Source organism: Mus musculus, chromosome 4, assembly GCF_000001635.26.
Source record: "Mus musculus strain C57BL/6J chromosome 4, GRCm38.p6 C57BL/6J".
In the NCBI taxonomy this organism is placed as follows: Eukaryota; Metazoa; Chordata; class Mammalia; order Rodentia; family Muridae; genus Mus; species Mus musculus.
Window position 1 is genome coordinate 59,467,474 of NC_000070.6, and position 26,693 is coordinate 59,494,166.

At 37.4% G+C, this 26,693-nt stretch overlaps 1 protein-coding gene across 5 annotated transcripts in view; it reads right to left on the minus strand.

Annotated features, from left to right (window-relative positions):
- Positions 1-4,394: 4,394 nt before the first annotated feature.
- Ptbp3 (polypyrimidine tract binding protein 3) overlaps positions 4,395-26,693 on the minus strand; it is a 77,511-nt gene continuing 55,212 nt past the window's right edge. For 3 of the 5 annotated variants that reach the window (NM_178164.3, NM_144904.2, XM_006537851.3), the window contains 8 exons: positions 25,713-25,887; positions 20,638-20,715; positions 18,134-18,273; positions 17,866-17,899; positions 15,072-15,164; positions 13,889-14,105; positions 9,682-9,759; positions 4,395-9,542 (listed from right to left, as the gene is read on the minus strand). In NM_178164.3, the coding sequence (NP_835458.1) occupies positions 9,410-9,542; positions 9,682-9,759; positions 13,889-14,105; positions 15,072-15,164; positions 17,866-17,899; positions 18,134-18,273; positions 20,638-20,715; positions 25,713-25,887 (948 nt within the window). In that variant the 3' untranslated portion in view covers positions 4,395-9,409. The remainder of the gene's footprint in view (positions 9,543-9,681; positions 9,760-13,888; positions 14,106-15,071; positions 15,165-17,865; positions 17,900-18,133; positions 18,274-20,637; positions 20,716-25,712; positions 25,888-26,693) is intronic. The other 2 variants (XM_006537852.4, XM_006537854.4) reach the window with 1 other exon arrangement.

A 26,693-nucleotide genomic window follows, 5' to 3' on the forward strand; every position in this document is an offset into this window, starting at 1 on the left:
TACTTACACTCAAAGCACATGGCAAGTAACTATATCAACAGATACCCACCATGTGCTGGTCTTCTGCAAGAGGCCCTGCTCCTCCTAGTAAGGCGAAAGGCATGTTGGGTATATAAAACAGCAGTCATGAATTGCTTTAGCTGAGTGAGAGAAACAAGGCTTCATTATACAACTCTTTACTATCACAAATATTAGAAAAATGTCAAAGGAACACAAGTCTTTTTTTTTTTTTCTTTTAAGGGATTTGGAGGATTCAAAATAATTTACAAAGTGGGCAAGGACTCTCCAGGAATTTCTTTGTTACTAGAACTGTGTATCTCAGAATACCAAATACATGGTACTGAGACAATTCTCTTATACAGAATCAATCCAATTAATACATGGAAGCAAGCAACAGAATTAGAGCTTTGTGGGCTGGGGATGTAACTCAGTGGTAGAGCACTCTTTTATCGCGTACAAGGTCGTGTATGAGCTTAATCCCCAACAGCACAGTTTTACCAATTTATAGTCGCTAAAATTAATGGAGCTAGGAAATGATTATCAATAGTTACTGCTGTCACAAGGCAGGACACGGTGTCATCTATGAAGTATTCTTGCCAGATAAAAAAAAGGAAGAATAGAAATAGAAGCAGGGAAGGAAGGAAACTAGTCTGAATGAGCAACCAATTTTCAGAAGATGTTGGAGTTAGGATCCCTGGGAAACCCAATCTGCAACATCCAGACAGCAAAAGCTTTCTACAGGAGCTCAGTTCAACAAGCAAAACACAAATCATGGGAAGAAAAGCTGTTACTGACAACCACGCTTTAATACGGACAGAATGGTTTAAAAATAACCCTGAAGGTGAGCAAAAAAGGGGAGAGACATGAAACCACACTGGCCAGCAGTGACTGTTGATGATCAGAGGAGAGACTGTGTTATGCATTTTAGCCGGCAAGAACTTGTCTAGCAAACATGTTGACATTGGTTCAAACCTCGGCATATCAAAATAAACACAAAGAAAGCTGGGTGTATAGTTCAGCAGTAGAATACTTGCTTAGGATGCATAAGGCCCTACATTTGATTACCACGCAGCTAAGTAACTGCAGTTGGATACTAGATACATGGGGTTCTATCATATTATACGTGTATGGGTTAAGAATATCAGTGACAAGTGTAAGTAAGCGTCTTACTACAGTTTTTTTTTGGGGAGGGGGGGATGATAGAGTTAACATAGTCTGCCTGGCTCCTCTAGATAAAAACACATTTGGTTTGAGAACAACCCACTGATCAGGCTTAGAGTTGCAAATACAAAGCTAATATGCATTGAAATGTAACACTTCTGAATCTAGCTGGGTATCAAACCATTGAGAAGATCAATTTTACCTAAAACAAGGTCTTTTGTTAGTGAAACTTGACATACACACAGATGGGGAAGAATTTTGCAGTAAACTTAGACCATGGCATTTTTGAGTTCTTCCTAAGACAGCTTCAGTGGATAGGATATTCTTCTGACTTAAGCAACACAAGCCTTGGGCTTGATAATTTCTTAAAACCTCATTAAAGTGCAACGCAGAAACACAAATCCTACATAGACAAAGATGTATTATCAGAAAATCAATGCTTCTGAGCAACTGGCACAGACGTGAAATACAGACTCATCCGCCTCTCAATCTCTTCCTTTGCCAAGGTCACTCCAAGGTCCTATTTCTGAACCTGATGCAAATACGTCCTCTAAGTTCTGTACTGCTTCTATTGATTGACATCCCATCTGCGAGACTCTTCTATGTAATCACTGTACAGCCCCATTTTAAAATGTTCTATTATCTCTTGATCTGCATCTGATTCTAAAGTGTACATCTGCTGACATTTAGATACTCAATATCTGCTTTCTTTTGGTTAAGGACAATCTCTATAAGCAGATTACAACTTGACATTTGTATTCTTCCAAGATCAAGAATTCTGCAAATTCTATAATCTTAGGCCAAGAACAAAGATATAGGTGCTGACTTAAATCTAACAGAGGGCACTTTCTTCCAAAAGAACCATTACTGCCTCTTCACAGGAATTCATCCATTCTTTTTCTATTTCTTTAGACTAGTTGTGAATTCCATGCTGAAACCCAATGGTTCAGAAATGGAGTTAACTTTCATGAAACCATTTATTTTTATCCTTTTAATTGTTAAGATAGGAACTCAAAAAAGACAAATTCCCATTAATTTCAAGAAACAACAACAAAAAAAGGCATGACGTAGGAATGCCTTGGGAAAGAAATCTCTATAACAGACACAAGATAGCTTTAATCCTTTTAACCATCTGTTTTACCCAGTAGCACCATCCAAGTATTAACACATTGAGGATTAACTAGACCCAGAAGCCAGGCAGTGGTAGTGCATGCCTTTAACCCCAGCACTATTTAAGAGTTAGAAACTAGCCTGGGCCATGGGACCTTGTTTCAGCAAACAGGTTCCGGCTGGGCAATGGTGGCACACACCTTTAATCCCAGCACTCAGGAGGCATAGGCAGGCAGATCTCTTGAGTTTGAGGCCAGCCTGGTCTACAAAGTTGAATCCCAGGTCAGCCAGGGCTAGAGAAACGCTGTCCCAAACACACACACACACACACACACACAGACTTGTGTTCTATTATTCTTTTTTCTTCAAATAACACCTGTCTGAGCAACAATGAATGCTTTCAAATGGCTTATGTCTAGAGTAGAAGTATATGATTAGTAAAAAATAGGTACTGCCATATCACTAGTTGTATGGCAGCTTCAGCAGTATTTATTTTGGCAGAATAGCAGCTACACCATCCAGCTTTGGAACTTTAGAGGCAGAAATTCAAAGGTATGATTTAAAATTAGATGGTCTTTATGGCCACTATACTGCATTCTCCCAAAAGTCACATGCATTTAATGTTTACTTTCCCAGCATGCAACTCAACTGTTGGCATAAGCAGTGTAAGTTGCTGAGTAATTCCTATTCCACAGTGCTGTGGGCTGAACTGTGTACCCCTCATTCCAACTCACATTTGAAGTCTAACTCCCCACATCTCACACTGTATTTAGAGACAAGGCCTATAGTAGATAAAGCAAGGTGAGATGGTATGGTTGGGCTTAATTATGCCTGTTCTGTTGCTTTGAAACATCATCTCTGAGTGGAACCCAAGTGATCCTCCCTCCTGTCTCTACTTCTGCAGTGCTGGGACTACAGGCATGTGCCACTACACCAAGTTTGCTTGCCCTGTAAGATTAGGACAAACACAAGGGAAGAGAACCAAAGGGAGGCACACAAAGACCACAAGATCTACACAGCAAGACAGGTAGTATCAGAAGAAAAACTGCACATGAAGAGAAATGGTGTCAAATTCCCACTGAAGTTGAAAAACAACTTGAATTTTCAGGCCCTATAACTGCAAGGAATGAACTTTTTAAAGGGCTAGGTTTGCCAAACTATATAGTCAGCTTAAATTTTTTAGCAAAATGCTCCCAGCACACTGTCGTCTTTAAAAGATACCCAGTGTCTTTTAAGTTGGGCTTGGTAAAGAGGACATAAGCCCTGTCCATCCCATCCCCCTATCACTGTGGATGGACCTTCACAATCCTGCTGTTATCTGTGCTTGGGAATATAAAACCATAGCACTTACGTGTAGCAGGCAGTAAAGGTAAAGAGAACTGCAATCAACTGAAAACTGAAGCATGGTCTCTTAGTTGTCATGTTAAAACTGGCACAGCTCTTGGTGATAACCCTATGCCCTCTGCTGTACACATTTCAGTTAATCAACTGATCAAAGTTTCATTTGGTTATAGGGTTATCTTTTTCTTCTGCCCCTTTTTACTGAAATTGTTATTTAGTAACATTTAAGTGAATAATAGATCCTATGGGTAAGCTGTAGGTAATGAGCAGTGTTGTAAAATTTCCTTTTGTGCTAAAAATAAATGCCCACTTTCTAGAGATTTTGAGTAAAACAGACATGACTCTTCAGGACTCCTGAACTCCAGTGTTTGTCTGGAGTGAAGCAATATATGGCCAGCTAGCAACTGAACTCAAAAGGACTCCAACTCACTGAAGGTCATATCCTCCATGCCTCCCTGGATACAAAGGGGAAAGGAGGGGAGGAGCCTTGGAGTACACTGATTTATATGTGCAATGGAGGATGCCTGACAAAGCAGTATGTTTTAAAAACAGGGAAGTGCTTTTTTCATTAAAAATGAGAATTATACCTAAAGAATAGATGACTTTGGCTTTTCTTCTTTAAATGCCCGGCGTTTAAAGTTGTTAAAGTATCTACTATCCAGTGTGACAACTTGAGATGGATAGCCATGGGGAAAACAAAACAAAACAAAACAAATGACATCATTGGGATTACAGGTAAGACAAAAGGGAACCCAAAGTACAGACAAGAACACAGAAAAACCTTAAGAGAGTACAGATGCCATGACATTTATTAAAAGGCATGCTACAATGCTATATGTGTTAGGAAAAGAGGCTGAGATTCCAAGGAACAGTTATCAAATATACAAACCTAAGGGAAGCGGAATCAATATTGTAGTGTACAGAAGCTTGAATTAACCATGCACTACACAGTTAGAAAATACGTTTTTTAATATTTTCTCCTCTTTGCATTTATAACATAATTCACTTAGACAATCACAGAATCCTTTTCTTCCAATACCACAAACTGTATTACAAATGAAATCTGGTACTGCTGCTTATCAAAATATACAAGACAATCGCTGTTTTATATAAAACCACTTTATATGTTAACTTGTTCCCGAAAACCTTTTTTTTTTTTCTTTTTGGCCTGGTTTAAAAAATGTTGTTACAAATATTTACAGCATTTTCTTCTGTTAGATGAACATCCTTACAAACAGAAAAGGGAATTTTATGAACAGACCATGTAAAACATTAGACAATGTTCGAGGCGTCTAGCTGTGCTATTCCTTCCTCAAATACAGTTCTGAAAACAACCGTCCATCCTTCTGTCTCGCTCTGTTCATGGTCAACTCCCATTTTCTCTAAGTAGTCTATTCACCAATAGGAAAGGAAAAGTCAAGGCCGCTCTGCATGGGATCTTTTAGGAAAGAGCTCAGGGAAAATGCTTCACCTTTGAGTTAAAACCAGAACAAGCAGTCTTTGGTCAGAGCAATGAGGTGAAACTTCAGTGTAAAACTTGGTGTGGTCAGCAATCTTGGTGATTAGTACTTCCTGGATATGGGATGTGTTTTTAAAGATCTGGGTAACAATGAGTGGCAAGGAAAAAAACAAATAACAAAAGACAACCAAGAAACAAAAAAGACTAGAGGATGATAGTCTTAAAGACGCCAAAACAAAAACAAAACCAAAAACCTCCTACCTAAAATACCTGTTCTTACAAAGGACATACCAACAAACCTCTGCTGACAGTGTGAAGTGAAATTTGCTATGAGCAGCTTTCGGTTATGACTGCTATCAACACCAAGGCCCCTGACAAGCTGCGAAAGCTACGGTGACTACCATAAAGACCGAGAGCAGTTCTGCTCTTCAACTGGTAACACATAATGCTGAAGGCATAAGTGTAGCTGACTTTTTAACTCAGTCATAACTAGTCACTTGTATGACCAGTTTGAGGGACAATAGTCTCTTAATCTATATAGTAGATATTTCCTGAAAACCAAAATACCAGTGCTACCTTAGTCTCAAATAGGAAAAGGTCAATTAAGACTACTGAAGAAGGCACATAAACTTTGGTCCTGTTTTGTTTTTCTCCCTTTAAGCTCCCACCCCAAATTAAGATTTCTGTAATTTTCTATTTTTAAAACAATTCACAAGTACCTGTTAGGATTTGCTCTGAAAAAAGGACTGCAAACAGTCTTATATCTAACACAATCCTTAAGGAGACAGCTGAGTTACACTGCAAAGTTATGTACAATCTAAACTGTTTGTTTTAGCACGATAGTGAGTATTTTAAGTCTGGCAGTTTTATTCGAATTGACAATAGATCAAGACAAAGGAAAGGCTGAGAAAAATGCTCCAATCATAGTCATGCTTTTTGGTTCTAAAAATAGCAGTACACACTGGGTTTTCTAAGAGATAAGCTTGGAGTTTACAAGTAGATTCACTGAGGCACAAAAGATCATTATGGGACTAGATGAGGAACTGCACGATAATATACTCAAGTAAATGCTCTGCTTGATGACATGAAGACTTTAAAGTTGATAGTAGATTAACTGGGGAAAGGGAAGGACACAGGATCTTAGCAAGACTAGCATGGAGCATGGTCTGCAGTCCAGGCTGGGTTTAAAGTCACAACCATCAGTTTCCTCCAGTGCTTCAATTGCAGCTGTGTGCTACTATGCCTGGATCATAAGGGCTAATTCCAAAACCACAACAGGACCCTTAATCACCACAGTAGGAAAAGACAAAGAAGGAACTAAAAAGACAGCAACCATGACTCTAAAACATTCAGTGCAAACACTGCTACAAAGAGCTGCTTGTAGTATTTAGTCCCAAAGATCGCATAACATTCTATGGGGATACCAGGTAATCCTGAAATTCTAACAAATTGTCAATTAAGAGAATGCATGACTTGTATATTCTCATCTGTCACAAAACACATCTAAATCCCAAAGTAAAACATCTTGATATATAACTCTATTATTAAATGTGTACTGCTATTTTCTAAGTCCTGAATATATATGCTTTGTAAAAGTCAGGATACCTTGAAAAGTGAAAAATAAAGTAGATTAACTCAGCAAGGCATCAACAGCACAAATTAACCACTGCTTAAAAGATACTGAATACTGCATGCTAAAATAAAAATACACAGATCGAATTTTCCCACCACCCTGATATTTAAAACTATGCCAACACAAATATTGTAGACCTCTATAATAAACAGTAAAGAGCTCAAATATGGACAGCATCCATATGCTACAGCTAATTTTAGACACAATCTGATGGCTTCAAACATGCTCTTTTAAAACAAGCATATCTTACGTTCCCAAATCACTGTTAATTTTGTCAATAAATTAAAATGTATGTAATGTGCACATGTATATATAACATTAAAAGAGTATATGTATGTATATACACTTATTTATACACACACATACACACGCACACATATCTACACAAATCCCTGAAAAGGATTTCAATGTTCTCTCTCATATTTAAAGGCCATCCCTACTTCAGAATTACATTCAACACCAGTATGATTTCCCTTCTATTCTCAAAAACTTTTGCTACACTTATGCTGGATGATATGAGTGCCATGAATTAATAAATTACATAGTAGTTCCCAACTCAAAATAAAGGAAGCAATCCAATTTAAAATGCCACTGAAAATTAAGATAATGTCTGTGTGAGGGGAAAAAAAAGCAAATTTGGGGAGACAGTCCTAATTTTTTCCCTCCCTTATTCAGTATTCAGGTGAAAATACACCTCAGATGTAAGTGGGAAAACACCCACTGGAAAATCATCATACCTAACTATTCAACCAACATGAAGGTAACCCATCTGAAACGTCCCAATCTAGCATTTCCCTGCCTAGCCTACCAATAGTTGCTCTGTATTGAGGGAATTCTGATTTGACTTCAACCTATAATTATCTTTCAGCTTATACAATTTTTTTCTTTCCTTCATTCTTTTTTTTTTTTAAAAGAATGTTCAAATTAATGGCTGAAAGTAAAGACTGAGATATTTTAAAAAGATGAGATGATCCACTCTGAGATTATTAAAAGTGAGAAGGGGTGGACAAAATTGATTCCTCTGACAAATTCTGTATTTTAAAAGCCAATCACGCATTGAAGAAATAATTAACAAAAGCAGTTTCATATTAAAAAGTAATTTTACATGACACAATCATTGAAGCAACATTAATATGTACTTTTTACATTCAACCAAAAAAGTAAGAGGGTCAGAATATAAAAAAATAACCCACTTTCTCATACTCCAAATATGTGGGCTATCTGTAATGAAGTCGCATTAACAGAGAAAATCAGGTTCTCACTTGAGTGCTGAGAAGGAATCAAGTAATCCTGAGACAAAATCTAACGGGCAGTGAAGGCAGACAGACAGAGATCCGAGTCTGCAGGTCTACAGCTCAGACTTCCCTGACGGCTGGCGGCAGCCAACCTAGAGAGGCCTACAGGTGCACACTGAGTTATTTATTCCCAATCCACTCACCCTTCTCTATCCCACCACTATCCCAAAGCACCAAAAATCTGAGTAGAAACTATTACTTATTGAAAACCACTTAAAATTGCAACGAGAAAAAAAGAAAAAAACAAAACAAAAACAACCAAAACCCTTAAAATCCAAGACAGGAAAAAATAACAGAATGCTCACCAAGCCCACAATTTATCTTTCTAGATATTTAGATAAAATTCTAATCTATTGTATCTTAAGCACATAATAAGGCACATAATAAGAAATTAAGTAAATACACAGTAATTCTGAGTATTAGAGATTATAGTGGTACAAAAAACCCTTGAGATTTTTTTTTCTAAAAGAAGACCTTACCAAAAATAACTTTTAAAAAATCTGTCAAACCATATGATAGACCTGAATATTTTTCCTTAAGACTGTAAACTTTTTTTCTGAAAACAATTATAAAAAAGTAGGATTATTTTTCTTTTAAAATTTTCCAAGATCACATTACATTACTAGACAGTGTCATTTTGAAATTTAAAACATGATTTTTTTTCCTAAAATGACTAATTATGCTGATATTGTAAAAGATCCAGGCTGAATTTCACTTCTGTTTCCCTGGGGACAACTGCAACACTTTGCTTTTCCAAATGGTCTTAAAAAGAGAAGATGGACATTATTTAAAGGAGTGTGCTACAGTGGGGGGAAAAAAGAAATCTGAAAGAAAGCATGCACGTTTATAAACCTGTTTCCAATATATCTCCATGTAGTTATGTATAATAACTATCAATAGATGCAAATATCTGGTATAATTTTTATAAGTGAATGAATGTCATTTTCTACAGGGAAACTTCTGAATCATAAAGTTAAAAAAACTTGGTTGTAGGTGATTTAAATTACATCAAGAAATTGTAAAAGTCTGTATGTTTAAATTTCTCAAAGTACAAAGGAGTTTAGAAATGTCATGTAAGGCTGCTCTGGACCCAAACAGAAAGAAACTCTGTCCTTTTTAAATCTCATTCAGGGAATTAAATTATTTTAAAAAGATTTTCCTGATTTTTTCCCCCCGAAAGTTATTTTCATAGAAACCACAATACAAAGGCAAAGCAAACTTTTGATCATACACTGTTGGGGAAAACGAGAGGAAGAAAAGGACTCTCTCTTGTTTTGACTGTTCTCGAATATCAAATTCCCGAAGAGTTATTTTGTGAAGAGGCAGAAATGGTCTTGAGCTGCTTCAGTCTGTGCCTGAAGATCTTACAGAAACTGTGGTCCAGTATAAGGAGACAATTTCACGGGAAGGTCAGATGGTGGATTTTGAGAAGGAAACTCTGAGGTGGTGATTCTCTCCAAGGTCATGATTGTGAAGCTCAATAAGAGCCTGGATTGCTTCTTCCACAGATCCCAACTGAATGAGAGCCATCTTACGGTCTTTCCTAAAATGACAAAATACACAAATACTTAGAATTAATGTTGCTTTTAAATCTTCCCTTCCTTTGGACTTTGCTAAACTACTTTAAAAAAAAGTAGCAATCCATGTTAAATAAAATGTTACTTTAGAAAGCAAGGACTTACTGGAAGAACTTAAAAGCCTTCACTGAGCATCCAGCTTCTGTGAACAGGTTCTTCAGGTCATCCATTGTGACAGAAGGACTGTGAAAATATCAGAGTGTCAACTATATTAGCCCCACTTGCAAACAAATCAAGGATGAACTTAGACTGTCATCAAATCTCTAGCATACTTTATATCCCCAACAATGTATTCTGAACCTCAGAACAGTCAAGACTGATATATACATATCTGGAGATGGTGAAAAGTATATAAAGGCAAAACTAAAAATAACAGCCATAGCTATTTTTTCAAAATGATTATTATTCTCACACTACTGGCATTAGTAATTAACACAAGTAATAACAAAGCTACATACCCAGCTCTGGCTTACCTGCTATAGCCTAGAATTATACACTTTCTATAGTTTTCAAGGTTTCAGAATGTGTATGGGATAGCCAATCTCTGAGATGATCTCTAATGACTTACTTCCAAATATTTACATCCTGGCTATCCTCTCATACTGTAACAAGTCCTCTGGAGCCCTTAGGATATCAGAGACAGCAGTATGTGTCAAGAACTGAACCCAGAGTTTAACTACATGTTAAGTTAACTACATGTTAAGTACAAGCTCTACCACTGAGCTATATCCTCTGGTACTCCTTTGCCTGGCATTCTGACCACAGCCTTATGAAACATACTCAGAGATCACCAGTTGAGCCACCTCTACATTCCTGATTAAAAGTATGAGATAAGAAATATTTACTATTATGTGGTGTTTGGGAGTAGTGTTATATAGTGCTATAATAACTAACATGACATGATCTATTACAGAGTCACATGATGGAAAATAATCAATAGTTCTTCAAGGAAACAGCTGTGCTTACACCGTATTCCCTCTCATTTGTATATCCTTTTTGTTTTGTTTTTTGTTTTTTTCGAGACAGGGTTTCTCTGTATAGCTCTGGCTGTCCTGGAACTCACTTTGTAGACTAGGCTGGCCTCGAATTCAAAAATCCACCTGCCTCTGCCCCCTGAGTGCTGGGATTAAAGGTGTGCGCCACCATGCCTGGCTGTATGTCCTTTTGAATGAACTGTCCTCCTGAGTGTGGGTACCATCAATAAACTGAACCTAATGACTGCTTTAAAGGCTATTATGGATAAACTAATAAGTTAAGGTAGAATAGTTAGTTACCAGACTAGAGCTCACAGAAATATGGAGTGTGATTGTTTAATGGGACCCTTTCATCTTGGATGATGGAATGGTGATGCGGATAGGAGTGGAAAGTTACAAAAACTATGAATGTACTTAATGAGAATGTGTACTGCACCATATACTTATAATAGTCAAAAGGTATGTATTTGTTATATGGAGTTTAGATAAAAAACAAAGCAAAAATAAAAAGGTTGTTATAGGGACTGCGGAGATAGCTCAGAGGCAAAGAGCACTGGCTGCTCTTCCATAGGACCCAGGTTCAATTTCTGGCACCCACATGGAGGCTCATAACTGTCTGTAACTCAAACTTCAAGAGACCAACACTCCCTCACAGACAAGCATTCAAACAAAACACCAATGCACATGAAATAAAAATAAACAAATCACTTTAAAAAGGGGTTGCTGTAGAGATAAAATGAGGTGACACGTGTAAAACACTGGCACAGAGCCTACAACTTAGGAATAGTTGAGAAACACCAGTATTTCTTTCTTCACCTTTAATGTCTTATGTAACTATAATGGTGACCAGCTCCTCCATAATGTGCTACGCTCAAGAAACAAACAAACTGGGCATAATGGTTAAAGTCAACAATTCCAGCTGCTCAAGAAGAAGATGAGATAGGAAGGTCTCAAGTTTTAGAAGCATCAACATAAAAAGAAGGCTGGGTGCCTAGCTCAACAGAAGAGAACTTGCTGGCCATACATGAGGACCGGGTGTAGACACTGAAAACAAAACAAGACCAAAAAATCCAAAAACAAACAAACACACCAACCAACTAGCCGAACACATACTTACAACAACATACAAACATACACTTAAAAATAACAGATCCATTTAGAGGGGCCACAGAAATGAGCTGATACTTTTTGGGTTTCAAGATAAGTTTTCTCAGTGTAGTCATGGCTTTCCTGGAACTACTCTGTATACCAGGATGGCCTTGAACTCAGGGATCTGCCTGCCTCTGCCTCGAGTGCTGGAATTAAATGTGTGCACTACCACCGCTCAGAGAGCTGATATATTTTTAAATCCGTGTACATTAAGAATGTTTCTTAAAGTGACTCCTTTAAGAATTTCTTTAAAAAATGACTCCTCCATTTGTACAACCACTCTGGAAATCAGTCTGGCGGTTCCTCAGAAAATTGGACATAGTACTATTGGAGGATCCAGCAATACCTCTCCTGGGCATATATCCAGAAGATGTCCCAACCGGTAAGAAGGACACATGCTCCACTATGTTCATAGCAGCCTTATTTATAATAGCCAGAAGCTGGAAAGAACCCAGATGCCCCTCAACAGAGGAATGGATACAGAAAATGTGGTACATTTACACAATGGAATACTACTCAGCTATTAAAAAAATGAATTTATGAAATTCCTAGGCAAATGGATGGACCTGGAGGGCATCATCCTGAGTGAGGTAACCCAAACACAAAGGAACTCGCACAATATGTACTCACTGATAAGTGGATATTAGCCCAGACACTTAGGATACCCAAGATATAAGATACAATTTGCTAAACGCATGAAATTCAAGAAGAACAAAGACCAAAGTGTGGACACTTTGCCCCTTCTTAGAAATGGGAACAAAATACCCATTGAAGGAGTTACAGAGACAAAATTTGGAGCTGTGACGAAAGGATGGACCATCTAGTGATTGCCATATGCAGGGATCCATCCCATAATCAGCTTCCAAACGCTGACACCATTGTATACACTAGCAAGATTTTGCTGAAAGGACCCAGATATAGCTGTCTCTTGTGAGACTATGCCGGGGCCTAGCAAACACAGAAGTGGATGATCACAGTCAGCTATGGGATGGGTCACACAGTCCCCAATGGAGGAGCTAGAGAAAATACCCAAGGAGCTAAAGGGAACTGCAACCCTATAGGTGGAACAACATTATGAACTAACCAGTACCCCGGAGCTCTTGACTCTAGCTGCATATGTATCAAAAGATGGCCTAGTCAGCCATCACTGCAAAGAGAGGCCCATTGGACTTGCAAACTGTATATGCCCCAGTACAGGGGAACGCCAGGGCCAAAAAGGGGGAGTGGGTGGGTAGGGGATTGGGGGGTGGGTATGGCGGACTTTTGGGATAGCATTGAAAATGTAAACGAGGAAAATACCTAATTAAAAAAAAATAAGGTAAGCATACAGAGAAAAAAAAAAGAATTTCTTAAAAAAATGACTCCTCCATTTGTATAACTGGTATGAAGTTTGATTTTACTGCCTAATTTAGATGGAAGGTTTCCGTCAAGCCAGCAGAAAAACTAAAGCAGTCAATACTATCTTAAGTAATTATTTTTCTTTTACTTGTTAGTTCATGTTCTTACAATTATATTCCAAACTTTAGCCATCCACTCCCTTAGTTTTTAAACTGTACACACATAAATACACAAATACACTCCTACAACTTTAAGTACTATGCCAAGGCTTCCCCTTTCATGAATAAGTTTAAAATAGACAAAAATTGCTAATTTTTCTGAATATTAAGGAATTTCAATAAACATTTTCTTTGAAGGGTCAGAGACTAAATATCTCATGCCATTGGACTATACAATCTGTGCTGTAAGCACTCAGTTTTCTATGTAGTTTCAAAGCAGCAAAGGTATGGTGTGAATTGACATGACATTTATACCTGCTGTTACGTACTCTTACCACAGAATTCTTCAGTCAAATGTTTAGACAAGCTGATGTTGCTATATTGTCTGAGAGCTGTACTTCTTCTATAAAGCACTGAACAAATGGCTAGCAAAACAATGCCTGCATATTCTTATTTTTATGCCCTCTTTAAACACAGAAGCAACTAATTAAACTACTTATTTGAAAATCCTCAAATGTTGATAATTCCACTTTTAAGGGTATGATTAGTAACACAGAATCCTTGCAACATAATGGTACATAAAAGAAATTATCAACCAAGATAATGATGATGTTTAGAAAAGTTTTGTGGCCTTTGCTTCTCCTAAACCACATATCATAGATTAATCATTTAAATCACTTATTAGATACATACGGAATGTTGGAAAGATGAAGTGTGGCTGATGGAGGGAAGATATTTTGGAAATTCTTTGAGCCGGGCTTTTTAAAGCGATGCAGGGGACTATTGCTGAAGTCCTTGGTCAGACCTTGGTCTTCCTGTCCCTCTCTAGGGAGCTGGACGGCTTGATGTTTGGACAGTGTAGCCCGAAGTACTTTTCCATAGAGCCTCTGACCACTTAGGTGGTTCATTGCTGATGGATAGGAAGGAAAATAGGAAAACTTTGAGTATTAAGATTAACATTCTCAAAAAATAGGTGAACATTTAAAAAATTTTAGTCATTTAAAATTGTAATCAGTTTGAAAGTTTAAAGTGTAAGAGCTCAGGAGCCGGAGATGGCTCACAGATTCAGGGCACTTGCTGCTTTCCCAGAGAGCCCATGTTCAATGCTCAGCTCATACATGGCAACTTCTAATTGTCTTTAACTCCAGCTCCAGGAATCCAATTGCTTCTCTGGTTTCTGCGAGCACTGGGCACACATGTGGCACACAGACAAATATGCAGACAAAATACCCATACACATAAAACTTTATGAACCAAAAGCATTTCAAGAGCTGACAGGAAAAATAAATAAATTTCATTTTATAATAAAAGCAATTAAAAATTAACCTAACCAAAGTAACTTCTGAACAGAGTGCCAGAAAGCTACAAGCACGGAACATAACAAACCCTCAACGAATGGTTATATGACTATAGAGTTTGTCTTAATTAAAGCATTTTTGTAAGACATCTGAGTAGCTATACTTTAACGTCTGAGAAGAACTCCTTCTTGTACCATTATTAGGAAATTTGCCAAAACTTTTAAATTACTCAATGGTTCTAGAAAATCCAACTTAGAAGAAAAATACTTGTTTCTTCTCATACATAATTTTTCAGCTTTTAAAAGAAAAATGAAAACCCATACAAACAAGTGAAAAAAAACAAAAAACCTCATGTTATAAGTTTAAAGTAAATGGGAGAAAGCCCTGAGTCCAAGCTGTCAGCAATGACAACGTGTTATGTGTTTTACATAATGAACTCCAGAGCCACAAAAAAAGCAGGTACAAATGATAATGAAAACACTACCAGAAGGAAGTGCTGCTGCAAAACTACATCCGTACCAGTTCTACAACGCTCACTCGGAAGCAATATGCAAAATGGGCACCACCACTGTCAGTACCTAGCTGGGCTTGACTCGCATCCGCCATCTGCACCAAGGCGTTTTCTTTCTTGTTAAACATAATCTTCACTCGATGTACATCACCATACACTCCTAATTAAAGCAAAACACAAAGTACTGAATCTAAATGCCTGGCTGTGATTTTTTCCCTGTATCTACAGGTTTCTTTTTCTTGCTACATACCATACAATTTTATACATACTGTCTTAATAAGTTTCACAGCTTTTATCTCTCAATCTGTCCCAGATATCTCATAAACACATTGAATTCAGAATATGCCCCAATGGATTCAATCCCTGTCACATCTTTCTATTTCTGGTGTTGGGTATCCCTGGCTAAAGATAAATGTACACTATGTACACAATTGCTCCTGTCAGACATCAACTTTCGACACCTTTCTTAAAATCTTTCAGCCAATCCCCAGCACCTTTGGAATTTCTGGCCTTCTGAGCTCTCACAAATGTCCACTTCTACACTCATACCGGTCATAGCTATCCTATGGACTCAAAAGCTACCCTAACACCTTCCAGCTCATCTCACCACACCAATTTATTCACATTGGTTTACTTGTTTGTTTATTCTTAGTGGTTACCACAGTCAGTCATCTATCACAAAAGGGGAAATAATCTCAGTGTGGAAAGAAAATAAAGACCAACATGGAAAATTACATCTTAACTTTTACTCCATAAAAATTAAAGACAGGAGGGCCTACCATTTAAGAAAGCCCCTTTTCATCACCCCATCCCATGTACTATTCTAGTCTGCAGTTTCTACAGCAGAGATTATCACTGGTGTCACAAAAGCAGAGGCATTGTCACTACACTTGTAATCCTGTAAGAGACTGTCTACAAATACCCTCAAGGCACAGAAAAGAAAGGTTAATTCACTAGCATCTAAAGATAACATTTAACCTAGAGATGAATTTTAAAATTTAAAAGAAAGAAAAAAATCAAGCATTCTGAATCACTGCCCATCTCAAAAATGACAAGAAGCCGAAGTAGACATTAAAAAAAAAAAAAAAAAAAACACCTAAATAGAGCTTGGCATGGTGGCTCACACCTTTAATCCCAGTGTTCAGGAGGTAGAGGCAGGCAGATTTCTCAGTTTGAAGCCAGCCTGGTCTACAGGGTGAGTTTCAGAACAACTAAGGCCACACAGAATCCCAGCACTCGGGAGGCAGAGGCAGGCGGATTTCTGAGTTCGAGGCCAGCCTGGTCTACAAAGTGAGTTCCAGGACAGCCAGAACTACACAGAAAAACCCTGTCTTGAAAAACAAACAAACCAAAAAACCAACCAACCAACCAAACAAACAAACAAAAACCCCAAAAACCCTGTCTCAAAAAACCAAAACATGTGGAAGGAAAGAACTGATTCTAGTGTTGTTCTTTAACATTCATATGTATATGTATGCAGTGGCACATGTGCACTCATATATACATCATATACATATAAGATAATAAAGTTTTTAATAAGTATCTGAATTCAATAAGCAAGCAGGTATTCTAGCTACTCTTAACCATTGCATCGTATCTCCAATTTCAAACAACAAAAACTAAAACTCCACAGCCTCATACAGCCAAGTACAGTGCAGCATGCCATAACCCTAGCTACTTTGCAGGCTAAGGCAGAAAGATAGTCTGAGCTAAACAAAGAGACTCCTTTTCCGTGGTAGATGCCTTGCCTAAAAGGTCCTAGGTTCAATCTCTAGGTCTAAAAAAACCCAACCAACTATTACCACTTAAAGAACTTAGAAATAATCACCTGCCCTATTTGTTAAACATTCAAAAACAATACTTTTCAAATCTGCTAACAGGAAAACACAGAAGTTTTCTAGGTAAAGCAAATCAAAAAGGCCTGGATTCAACTGAATCTATCAGTGTAATAATTAATGAAGTACAGCAAAAATACAATGTTTCCATTTGAACTTTCTATTTCTAATGGTGAAGGGCTTTGTATTATGTTCTTTATACTTGAGTACTGCTCATTTCATGGTTCCCATGTTTGTGTGTCCCATGACATATGAGTATAATAAAAGATAGATGTATAAATAATTGATCCTATGAAGCTGGAATACATACTTGTTATGCTTTTAACTGAGAGGGGAAGACTATTATAAAGTTTCTGAACTTTTCTTTTTTCTTTCTCTTTTTTTAAGGATAGGGCCTCACTAGCCTGAGAAAAACAGAGTAAAATTTGGTAGCCCTAGGTTTGATTCCCAATACTCAAAAAACAAAACCAATCCTAAAAGTCTTGCTTAAAATGATATGGTTTTCCTATTTATATACTTATTTATGTATTTTAGGGAACTAATCTTCACATACTTTATAAGTACTGCATGACTCGTCATCAGTCCCAGCTCAACATGTTTGTTTTATACTTTCAAGTGGGCTTCCTTTACCTTGCATACATCTTCTAAGAAATCTCTCACTGCTATGTGTGAAGACATGCACCCACTATGTCTCCTTGCTGACTCTTCCTCAACTTTAACAAGTCTACTTAATCACTATTTCTCCTGAGTCAGCTAGGCAAGTACTCCCTGCTTTGTACTAATACTCACAATCTTTATTTTCTGTTTATAAATCTAACTTCCCTGGTTATAATCTTTGCTCTAGCTCCAGTGTCAAACATAATATAAAACATATAACGTAATGAACAAGTATTTATTGTTTCCATTATTTATTTACATTTCGAATATTGTCCCCCTTCTCAGTCTCTACTCTGCAAACAAGTATTTCTAAATGAATAAAATATGCTCATTTCACAGATAATATTAAAAACAATTTTAAAAACTTACCAAATAGGATAAAAAGCCCATGTGGTGTGATAAACTGAAAAGGATAACACAAAAATATAACTTAATATAGCATAACTTAAAAACAACTATTTATAATATAATAAAGACAGTTTATCCTATTACAGCACTAGTTATGCTTCTACACAGCCTATTGATAATTTTTATTTAAATTCCTTAAACAAACTTAAGCATTATAACACAAAACTAGACTATATGTAAGAATCCACTATACCCCTTCCTGAAAGACTTAGACCATTTTTCCACTCACGTCAGGATTGAGGTTGGTGACCAGCAGAACAGAATTCCCAGGCATACCACTTGCCCCAGGAATGGCCATCCTTCCACTGACAGCAGAGGAGGTAAGTGTGAGAGGACCAAGGGCTCCGGGAACAGCTGGGACAGACAGACCTTTTAAAAATACCAACAGTATTTCTTATATTCTAATCATCTAAAGAATAAAATTTGATAGGATATAACTTAAGCCAAGAAAGTAAACATATTTGTTGACATTATCCATAATTAATACCATTCATACTGTGCTCCACAGAGTAACTGGACTCACTGGTCTTAACTAAGGAAGCTGGGTGGTGGTGGATATCTGTCTACAGAGTGAGGACCAGGACAGCCAAGGCTATACAGTGAAATCTTGTCTCAACCTTCCACCCTCCGCTTCCCACCACAAAAACTCAGGCTTCTCAGAGGACCTATTACCTACAACCACTTTTCTATCCAGCACCTTTATGCCAAGTGAATGTAATTTTCATATTCAAATATATCAAGGTGGTATACACATGCATAGCCCTTCAATAGATGTATCAAAGATGTATACTGGGTAGTACTACATAATAGCTTACATGGGAAAAATATTTTTTAACCTTATAAAGTAATAATTTTATTATATTTTGTAACAAAAATTCAGACTTTTAATGCCCTAGGCATTCTTGAACTACTGAGAAGGCTGATATACTGACACTGTACTTAAAACAACATTGTCTCATTAGTCCCACCACATAAACCTTTGCTTTAAAAGTAGTTAAGGGTATAGAAGCCTCTGATTCTATAAAAGGAGCCAATTCTTACTTATCTTACAATACTGGGAATGAAACCAGGTCCTTGAGTACTAGGCAAACACTATCACTATGCTATATCCCCAGCTTCAATTTGTTATTTCAGTTTAACATTCTTTTTCATACTCCTTGACTACTTTATACCATGTAATTAACTTGCAGTAGAATTGAAATATATCCTGTTTTGCTTGGCAATCTCAGAGGTTTAAGACTGTGCAGATGGCATTCTCCAAATGAATGCCTTTTGGTGGGAATCAATTTTCTATCTCTGGCTGGCCTAGAACTCAGAGATCCTGCTGTCTCAGCCTCCTGAGTGCTTTAAACGAAGGCGTGCACCACCACAAATAGCTTAATTCTTTTTCTCCTTCATATGATCTCCTTCTCATGTCCTTCTACTCCAAACTCACAATTTTGCTAATGCCTACAGTGGGTTATCATAATGCCTACAGTAGCTAAAAGTAGAGCTACAGTGTGTGCTCTACTTAGCCTTGCAAGTCTTACCAAATTAAACATTTTCTCATCCCCTTAATGTTTATTTTTGTGTTTTAAAACTACAATGTGTCTAAACATAGTATCTGAAACAAAGGAAAACAAATCCTTCACTTCCAGATGCACAGAAATTAAAGAGATTCAAAAAACAAAAGCTATGGGATTTTATGTTTTGTTTTGTTTTGTTTTGAAATAATCAGAACAGTCGCATAAAGATGTGTTACAATATATTAAACCACCCAACAACTTACTAGGACTTAACTTTATTCTCAAAAATCAGTCTTCTTTTTAGTTAATTCTATTTTGTCCAACAGAGAGAGATAGTCACTATAATTTCCAGAATTAAAACATTAAAGTATAATAATAATTTCTGGAAAGAAGCTACTCTGAAATTTAAAATATAGCTATTATGTTCACAAATAGTTGAAAATCAGAAATGTTAATATATAAGATCAGATTCATACCACTTCTTAATTACAAACCTGTTTTCTTCACAGAGATAAAACCATAAAGTATATGATAAAAAAAATCATAAAGCTGGGTGGTGGTGGCATCCCAGCACTCAGGGAGGCAGAAGAAGAACAGGGAGGAGAAGTAGATAGATCTCTGTGAGGGCATGGCCAGCCAGCTCTACGCAGGGATTTCCAGGACAGCCAGGGCTAGTTCCTATTTCTTAATTATTCCAGGAATAATAATTATTATGCCATAAATATTCTCAGGAAAAAATTTGCATACCCTGAAATAAATGACACACATACCCTTCATGGGTAGGTACTACTGAGAACTCACAGATACTCAAACATTCTCCAAAGATGCTCAAATTGATGTGTTTACTGGCTATATTCCTTCCAAATGCGTTGAAGTCACAAAGATAAATAAAACTCAGGTTTGTTCAACACATAATAAACAAAGAAAGAAGCTAGAAGATCATACACCTTATCTAACAACCTGACACAGGTTTAATAGTTTACTAGTTTAATGTAGTTAACCTACAGTTAACTAAGTGATTCGAACACACAGTAGAATTACTGGTGTACCCAGTGGAACAAGAGAGAACTATTTGTAAATATAAAGATGGTGTGTATACAAGTCACTCCATGGTTGTTAGACCTAATGCCTTTATTTTTAATTGCCCAAATTCGGTGAGCTCCTAGAAAAAAAAAAAAGAAGAAGCTCATTTAAAGATTCATTTCAAACTCAACCTGAAAAGACTCACCTGCTGCTTGAGGAAATGCGATGGCTGGGGCAAAGCCAGCAGCCCCTGCATATGGAGAGGACATTATACCCGGTGCACCTGTCAAGAAAAAGCTACAATAAATATATTGCCTGCTATATCAACACACTATGAAATGCCTATGTGAGAATATATTATAAGTGGAACCGAAGATGGAATCATAGAGTTGTTCAGTCAGTGATCCCCAAAGTATAGAAAGCTCCTGCTGCCTCCAGGGGCTGATAGCTTTCAAATGGGTTCCTGGATGAAGCTTAGCTGTTAAAGGAGTATGGACGAGGCTAAGATTCTCGTGTTTACATAGAGCATTTTTTCCCTATATGAAATGCCATCAAATGCTTGTTAAACTGTACTGTTTTGAAGGAATACTGGGTTGAAGAAAAGAAATAATAAAACTGAACAATGTGACACATGCTTTTAATTCCATTACTGAAACAAAAAGATCATGAATTTAAGGACAGTCTGAGCTACACAGTGCGATTCTGTTTAAACAAACAAATATGAGATAGATTATTAGTCATTGAGAATGAAGTACAGAGATTCACAGGCTAAGGGTCCTCCAGTCATATAATCCAGCAAGCGGACGGCGGAGAAGTCCTAGAGGCTTTACCATGATGGGTTAGAGAAGATATCTCTGTAAGTTAGGGGAAAGTTTGAGCTACACAGTATGTAACTGCAAACACAGTGCATCTCTGTGTATTCTAGACAAGCAATTCTATAGGAAGCCTTGTGACAGTGCCACTAAAACATAGGTCAGTTCCAATGGAGGCATCAAGTGCGAGGGGACCGACTGTAAGATACACAACTGCAAACACCAAGACAAACTGAGAATTATTATAAGCAACATACAGACTTAGTAATTATGCTGCCTTAGCCACTGAGTGAGTGCCTACAGAGGAAAACTTGAGTAAATAGGGGCCAAACAGTAAGATGATCAGGGCTAAAGGGAAAGGGAGAAAAAAATATCCTATTAGGGGAAAAGAAAGACAAAGTCTTAGAAATAGAAAAAAAGGATCCTGTGGAATACTTTCAAATTAAGTGGAGGTCCCTCAACAGGAGTTAGACAGGAAACGAGGAGAAAAGCATAGTTTTCAAATAATAGTAAAAAAATCCAACCAAGCAAAGGCTGAGCTGTTTCCCTTTGTTTCTCCAGGTGGAGCATTCTGTTGAAAGCAGCCTACATATTTTCATTTTATTAAGAAATTACACATGGGGCCTGGAGAGATGGTTCAGCAGCTAGGAGCACTCACTGGCTGTTCTTCCAGAGGTCCTGAGTTCAATTCCTAGCAACCACATGGTGGCTCACAACCATCTGTAATGGGATCCGATGCTCTCTTCTATTGTGTCTGAAGCAGTGCTTTCCATGCAAACAATAAGACCAGCATTTGATCTCCGGAACTGGCATTAGCTATGCCTGACAGTGCATGCTTAGAAACTCAACCCTCCATAGGCAGATACAAGTAGATATGTAGGCTCATCAGTCAGTCAGCCTAGCCTAACTGACAAGCTCCACACTATTGAGAGATTGTTATGAAGAGAGGTAGATGGAGTCTACAGAATGATGCCTAAGTGTGTTCTATAGCCACCACAGGCAAGTAAATACATATTTGTGCATGCATATGATCATACAGAAAGATAGACAGACACAGACACACACACACAAATATACTAAGTGCCATTGAAAGTTTTCATTGTTGAGCTAGAGATGACTCAGTAGATAAGCCTGATAATTTTCAAGTTTTTAGAAAAATGGCTATTATATTTGTTTTATAACTGGCAAAACTTCAAAAGTTCTATTGGTTAGATGCTGTGGTGTATTAGTTTTCTAAAACTAATTTTAAAAACTGACTTTTATTTAGGAATACTGATTACTAAGCCCGTTGGCTGGAACTTATAAACCTAGTTTAGGCAGGCTCAAGGTCATCCAGGGCTACCATGTCTGAAAAACAAAAAACACACACACAAAGAACATTTTTGTTCTTAGTAAACATTCATTGAGCATTTAGAAGTAAAGTCAAACACATTTGCAACTTACTCTGCAATGATTTCAAGAGGGAGATACAACTATAAATATATATACAATTATATACAATTGGAAACAATAAAGCAAGCATGGCATGACACAAATAAGAAATCTGAATCGAGTTATTTATGCTATTCCTACAGCTTACATTATTTTAAAACAAAGCCAGGTAAAATAGTATGAACTTTAGAATGTAAGTAATGCTCTTTTGTTATGAAAAAAAATTGTTTTTTGAGACAAGGTCTCTTTATATACCTAAGGCTACCCTTGAACTCACAATCCTTGTCTCAGCCTTCTGAGTAATGGGTACATGCACTACTGTATCCATTTTAAGTATCTTTATAACTTTAGTGTAACAAGTATTATTTTAAATGACTCCTCACACACAACAACAATTACTACATATAAAGGAAATAAGGAACTTGACTATCAATAAGCCCAAACTGGGAGAAACTATTTATAATAGAAACGGACAAAAAGGACTAACATGGTCTATACAAGAAAGTCATACCAATAGAAAAGAAAAAGGCTGGGAAGTAGTAGTGCACACCTTTAATCGTAGCACTTACAAGGCAGAGGCAGGTAGACTTCTTTGAGTTCAAGACCAGCCTCAAGGTCTATGGAACTAGTGTTTTAAAACACAGACACACACACACAAAGAGGGGGGGGGAGGGGGGAGGGAGAGGGAGGGACAGAGGGGGAGAGGAGGAGAGAGAGAGGGAGAGAGAGAGGGAGAGGAGGGGGGAGAGAGAGGGAGAGGGAGGGGGAAGAACTGATAAAGATATGCTTAACTTTAATAATCATGATAAAGAAAACACTATGTTAAGATATCATTATATCATTATAGGGGCTGTCTTAAAAGAGTTTGCATGACTGTGAAGAGACACCATTACCAAGACAACTCTTATAAGGACAACATTTAGTTGGGGCTGGCTTACAGGTTCAAAGATTCTGTCCATTATCATCAAGGTGGGAGCCTGTCAGCATCTAGGCAGGCATGGCGCTGGAGGAGCTAAGAATTCTACATCTTCATCCAAAGGAAGCCAGGAGCAGCAGACTGAGCACCCGTAGGCAGCTAGGAGGAGGAGGTTCTCCAAGCCTACCCCTTAGGTGACACACTTCATCCAACAAGGCCACACCTCCTAATAGTGGCAAGCATATTCAAACCACCACAGGGACTAAGGCAATTGCTCAATCTTTGAAGTACTTACTATGCAAACATGAAGAAGGCCTGAGTAGGAGAGAGAGATGGAGACAAGAGAATCCCCAGGGCTTCCTAGCCAGCTAGTGTAGCAACTAAGTGAGCAGGTTCAGTGGGAGACCATGCATCAGAAAACAAAGTGGAGAGTAACAGAGGATGACAAGTGTGTGTACACACAATCTTTAATGTGATATAAGAAGCAAAGTACATTGTCTCCAAAACAAAGACAGTACAGGGGCAATCTGTTGAATATTAGAAACAGACTAACTTTCATATAAGACATAAAACTACTTTTCTCGGATAAATTACATTTAGAATGTAACCTCCCCCCATCCCACTATACACACACATATACAGGGCTTCTCTGTGTAGCCCTAACTCTCCTGGACTCAATTTCTACACCTGGTTGGCCTTGAACTCAAAGATCCACATGACCCTGCCTCCTGAGAGTTGAGATTAAGGGCATGTACCACCACACCCAGACTTAAAAAAAAAATTCTTAACTGTATTTTTCAAAGGCCCTGCTCCTTTCCTTACAGAGTATATTAGTTACATCAGTATATATATATTCAATTATTGTAATAAAACTCGTTCTGAATTTGATAACCAAGTTCTGGCAAGCTTGAATTTGCCCTAATTTTTGTAATTCAGTATTGAAATGGTAATGATAAAGACAAAAACTTTTACTCTAAAATAGAATTACAAATTATTTTCTACTTTGTAAAATAGAACTACAAACTAAACCAATTAGTTGTTTTAATGCTTTAATTTTCTCACTTAGAAACTGGAGCCAGGTATAACAGCACACTCCTTTAATTTAATCTCTGTACTCTGGAGACAGAGGCAGGTGGGTCTCAGCGAGTCCCAGGATAGACAGAGCTACATACAGAGTTCCTATCTCAAAAGAACAAACAAAAGATGGATGGATGGATTATTAATACTACCATAGGCACCAACAATATTCTAAGGTGTTACTTAGCAGAGGAAAATAAATCCTAAGACTATTAAAATTCAACTTTCCTGAATAGGAAAGCTCACTTTTTAGAGGTATAAAACTAAAAAGTAGCACATAGTAATCTAATGACATCCAAAGTAGCCATTTTTTTTTCTGGCCTTTACATAAAGGTTTGTTGTATTTTTTTCAAAACTTTGTTGTTGATGTTTGAGACATGGTCTCTAATGTAGCCCCGGATGTCTTGGAACTCACTATGTAGACCAGGCTGGCCTCCAAGTCAGACATCCTAAAGGTTTACTTTAAATAAAAGAGGTAAGCTCTTCAAACCTATTTTTGCAGAGATAATTTGAAAGGCAAATATTTTCAAGGGGTTTATTTAATATAATATGTTAATATTGACACAGCCTCAAAGATAACAGCTCTATTGCTAAAGTAGTAAAACAGAATAAAGTCAGCTTTCTTTGACTAAAGGAAAGACACTGCTAATTTATGACAATGATTTAGACGTTATCATTACTTTAAAAGAAATAAGTTTTCTCAAGAGCACTTAATGTCAAAATTCTGTTTAGAAATCTGCACATTTAGAATTTTTAAATGGTAATCTAAAAATTACCATTAAAATAATTATTTTAAAGCAAATAAGTAGCTTTGGGATAATATTAATGTGTTAATGGTAGAAAAGTAAGTTGGAGCATAATCCCAGGCTCCTATGTGTTTTGTGGACTAAGGGAACTACCACCTCATATTAAGGCTTAATTTATGGGCATCTTTGTTCCACAATTTCTTTAGAAATCCAAAGAGAACCTAGGAAGGCTGATACAAACAAGTGACACTTGTAACTTCAGAAGAGTTGCTTTGTGACTGAAGGAGGAACTACTCACCAAAAGCAGCAGCCATAGGAGGTTCAAGAGATGGCTGGCCGTCACCAGTAGGAAGGTCTAAGCGAGTGAAGTCTCTGCTTTTGTCATTATTGTATTTCACATTAAGGCTGGTGAGCTTGGAGAAGTCAATACGGAGAGTGCAGCACGCATTGTAGATATTCTGGCCATCCAGAGCCTAAAGCAGACGAGAAGACCACGCTGACAACTGAGCAGCCTCTTATCTTAGAGTTCGGCAATCCCACACTAAGCAAAGTGCCAAGGCCAAGGGTGCAAAGAGCTAGGCTTACTTATTCTCTGACTTGGTCAGATAAATGAAGAAACAGATGCAAAGGCTTGGAAAACCATTGTGCAATAGTATAGAAACATTATGATGATGATTTTTCCCATATGTATGTTTAAAGATGTTAATTTCATACTTTGACATTATTTTAATATAATTTATGTTGGCGAGTATAATGTATTGATAAAGCATTACTGTAAATAGTATGTTAGTCATAGTGCATAAAATATTAACTTCTATTTTATTTCCTTTGTACTTGCATTTTTGAATAAGGAACGAAGGAAGTCACCTGTAAATAAAGATCATTAATCCCTCCCTTCCTCAGAATACAATGTGCAGGTGGGCTACCTGGCTACTCCCTACTTTCACAAATAGTCAAATGTATAAAAACAGACACAGAAACCAAAGAATATGACAACTATATGATGCATAAACTTAATATAAAAACCCCCGTGAAGCTAGAGGGACAAGAAATGTAAGACTGTATTCCTCAAATCGTATGAAAAACAAAAGCCTGTTCAACTTTAGCCTCTACCTCTAAACCAATATAAAGGAGAATTAACGTTAATGACAGCTCTCTTGGAGAGCTCAAGTAGCTAATGTGATCAAATGTGTCACTCTGCCTCATTAAAACAAAATCAAAGATTCGTGCACAAGTTGGCCAGGCATGGTGGCACACACCTTTAATCCCAGCACTCAGG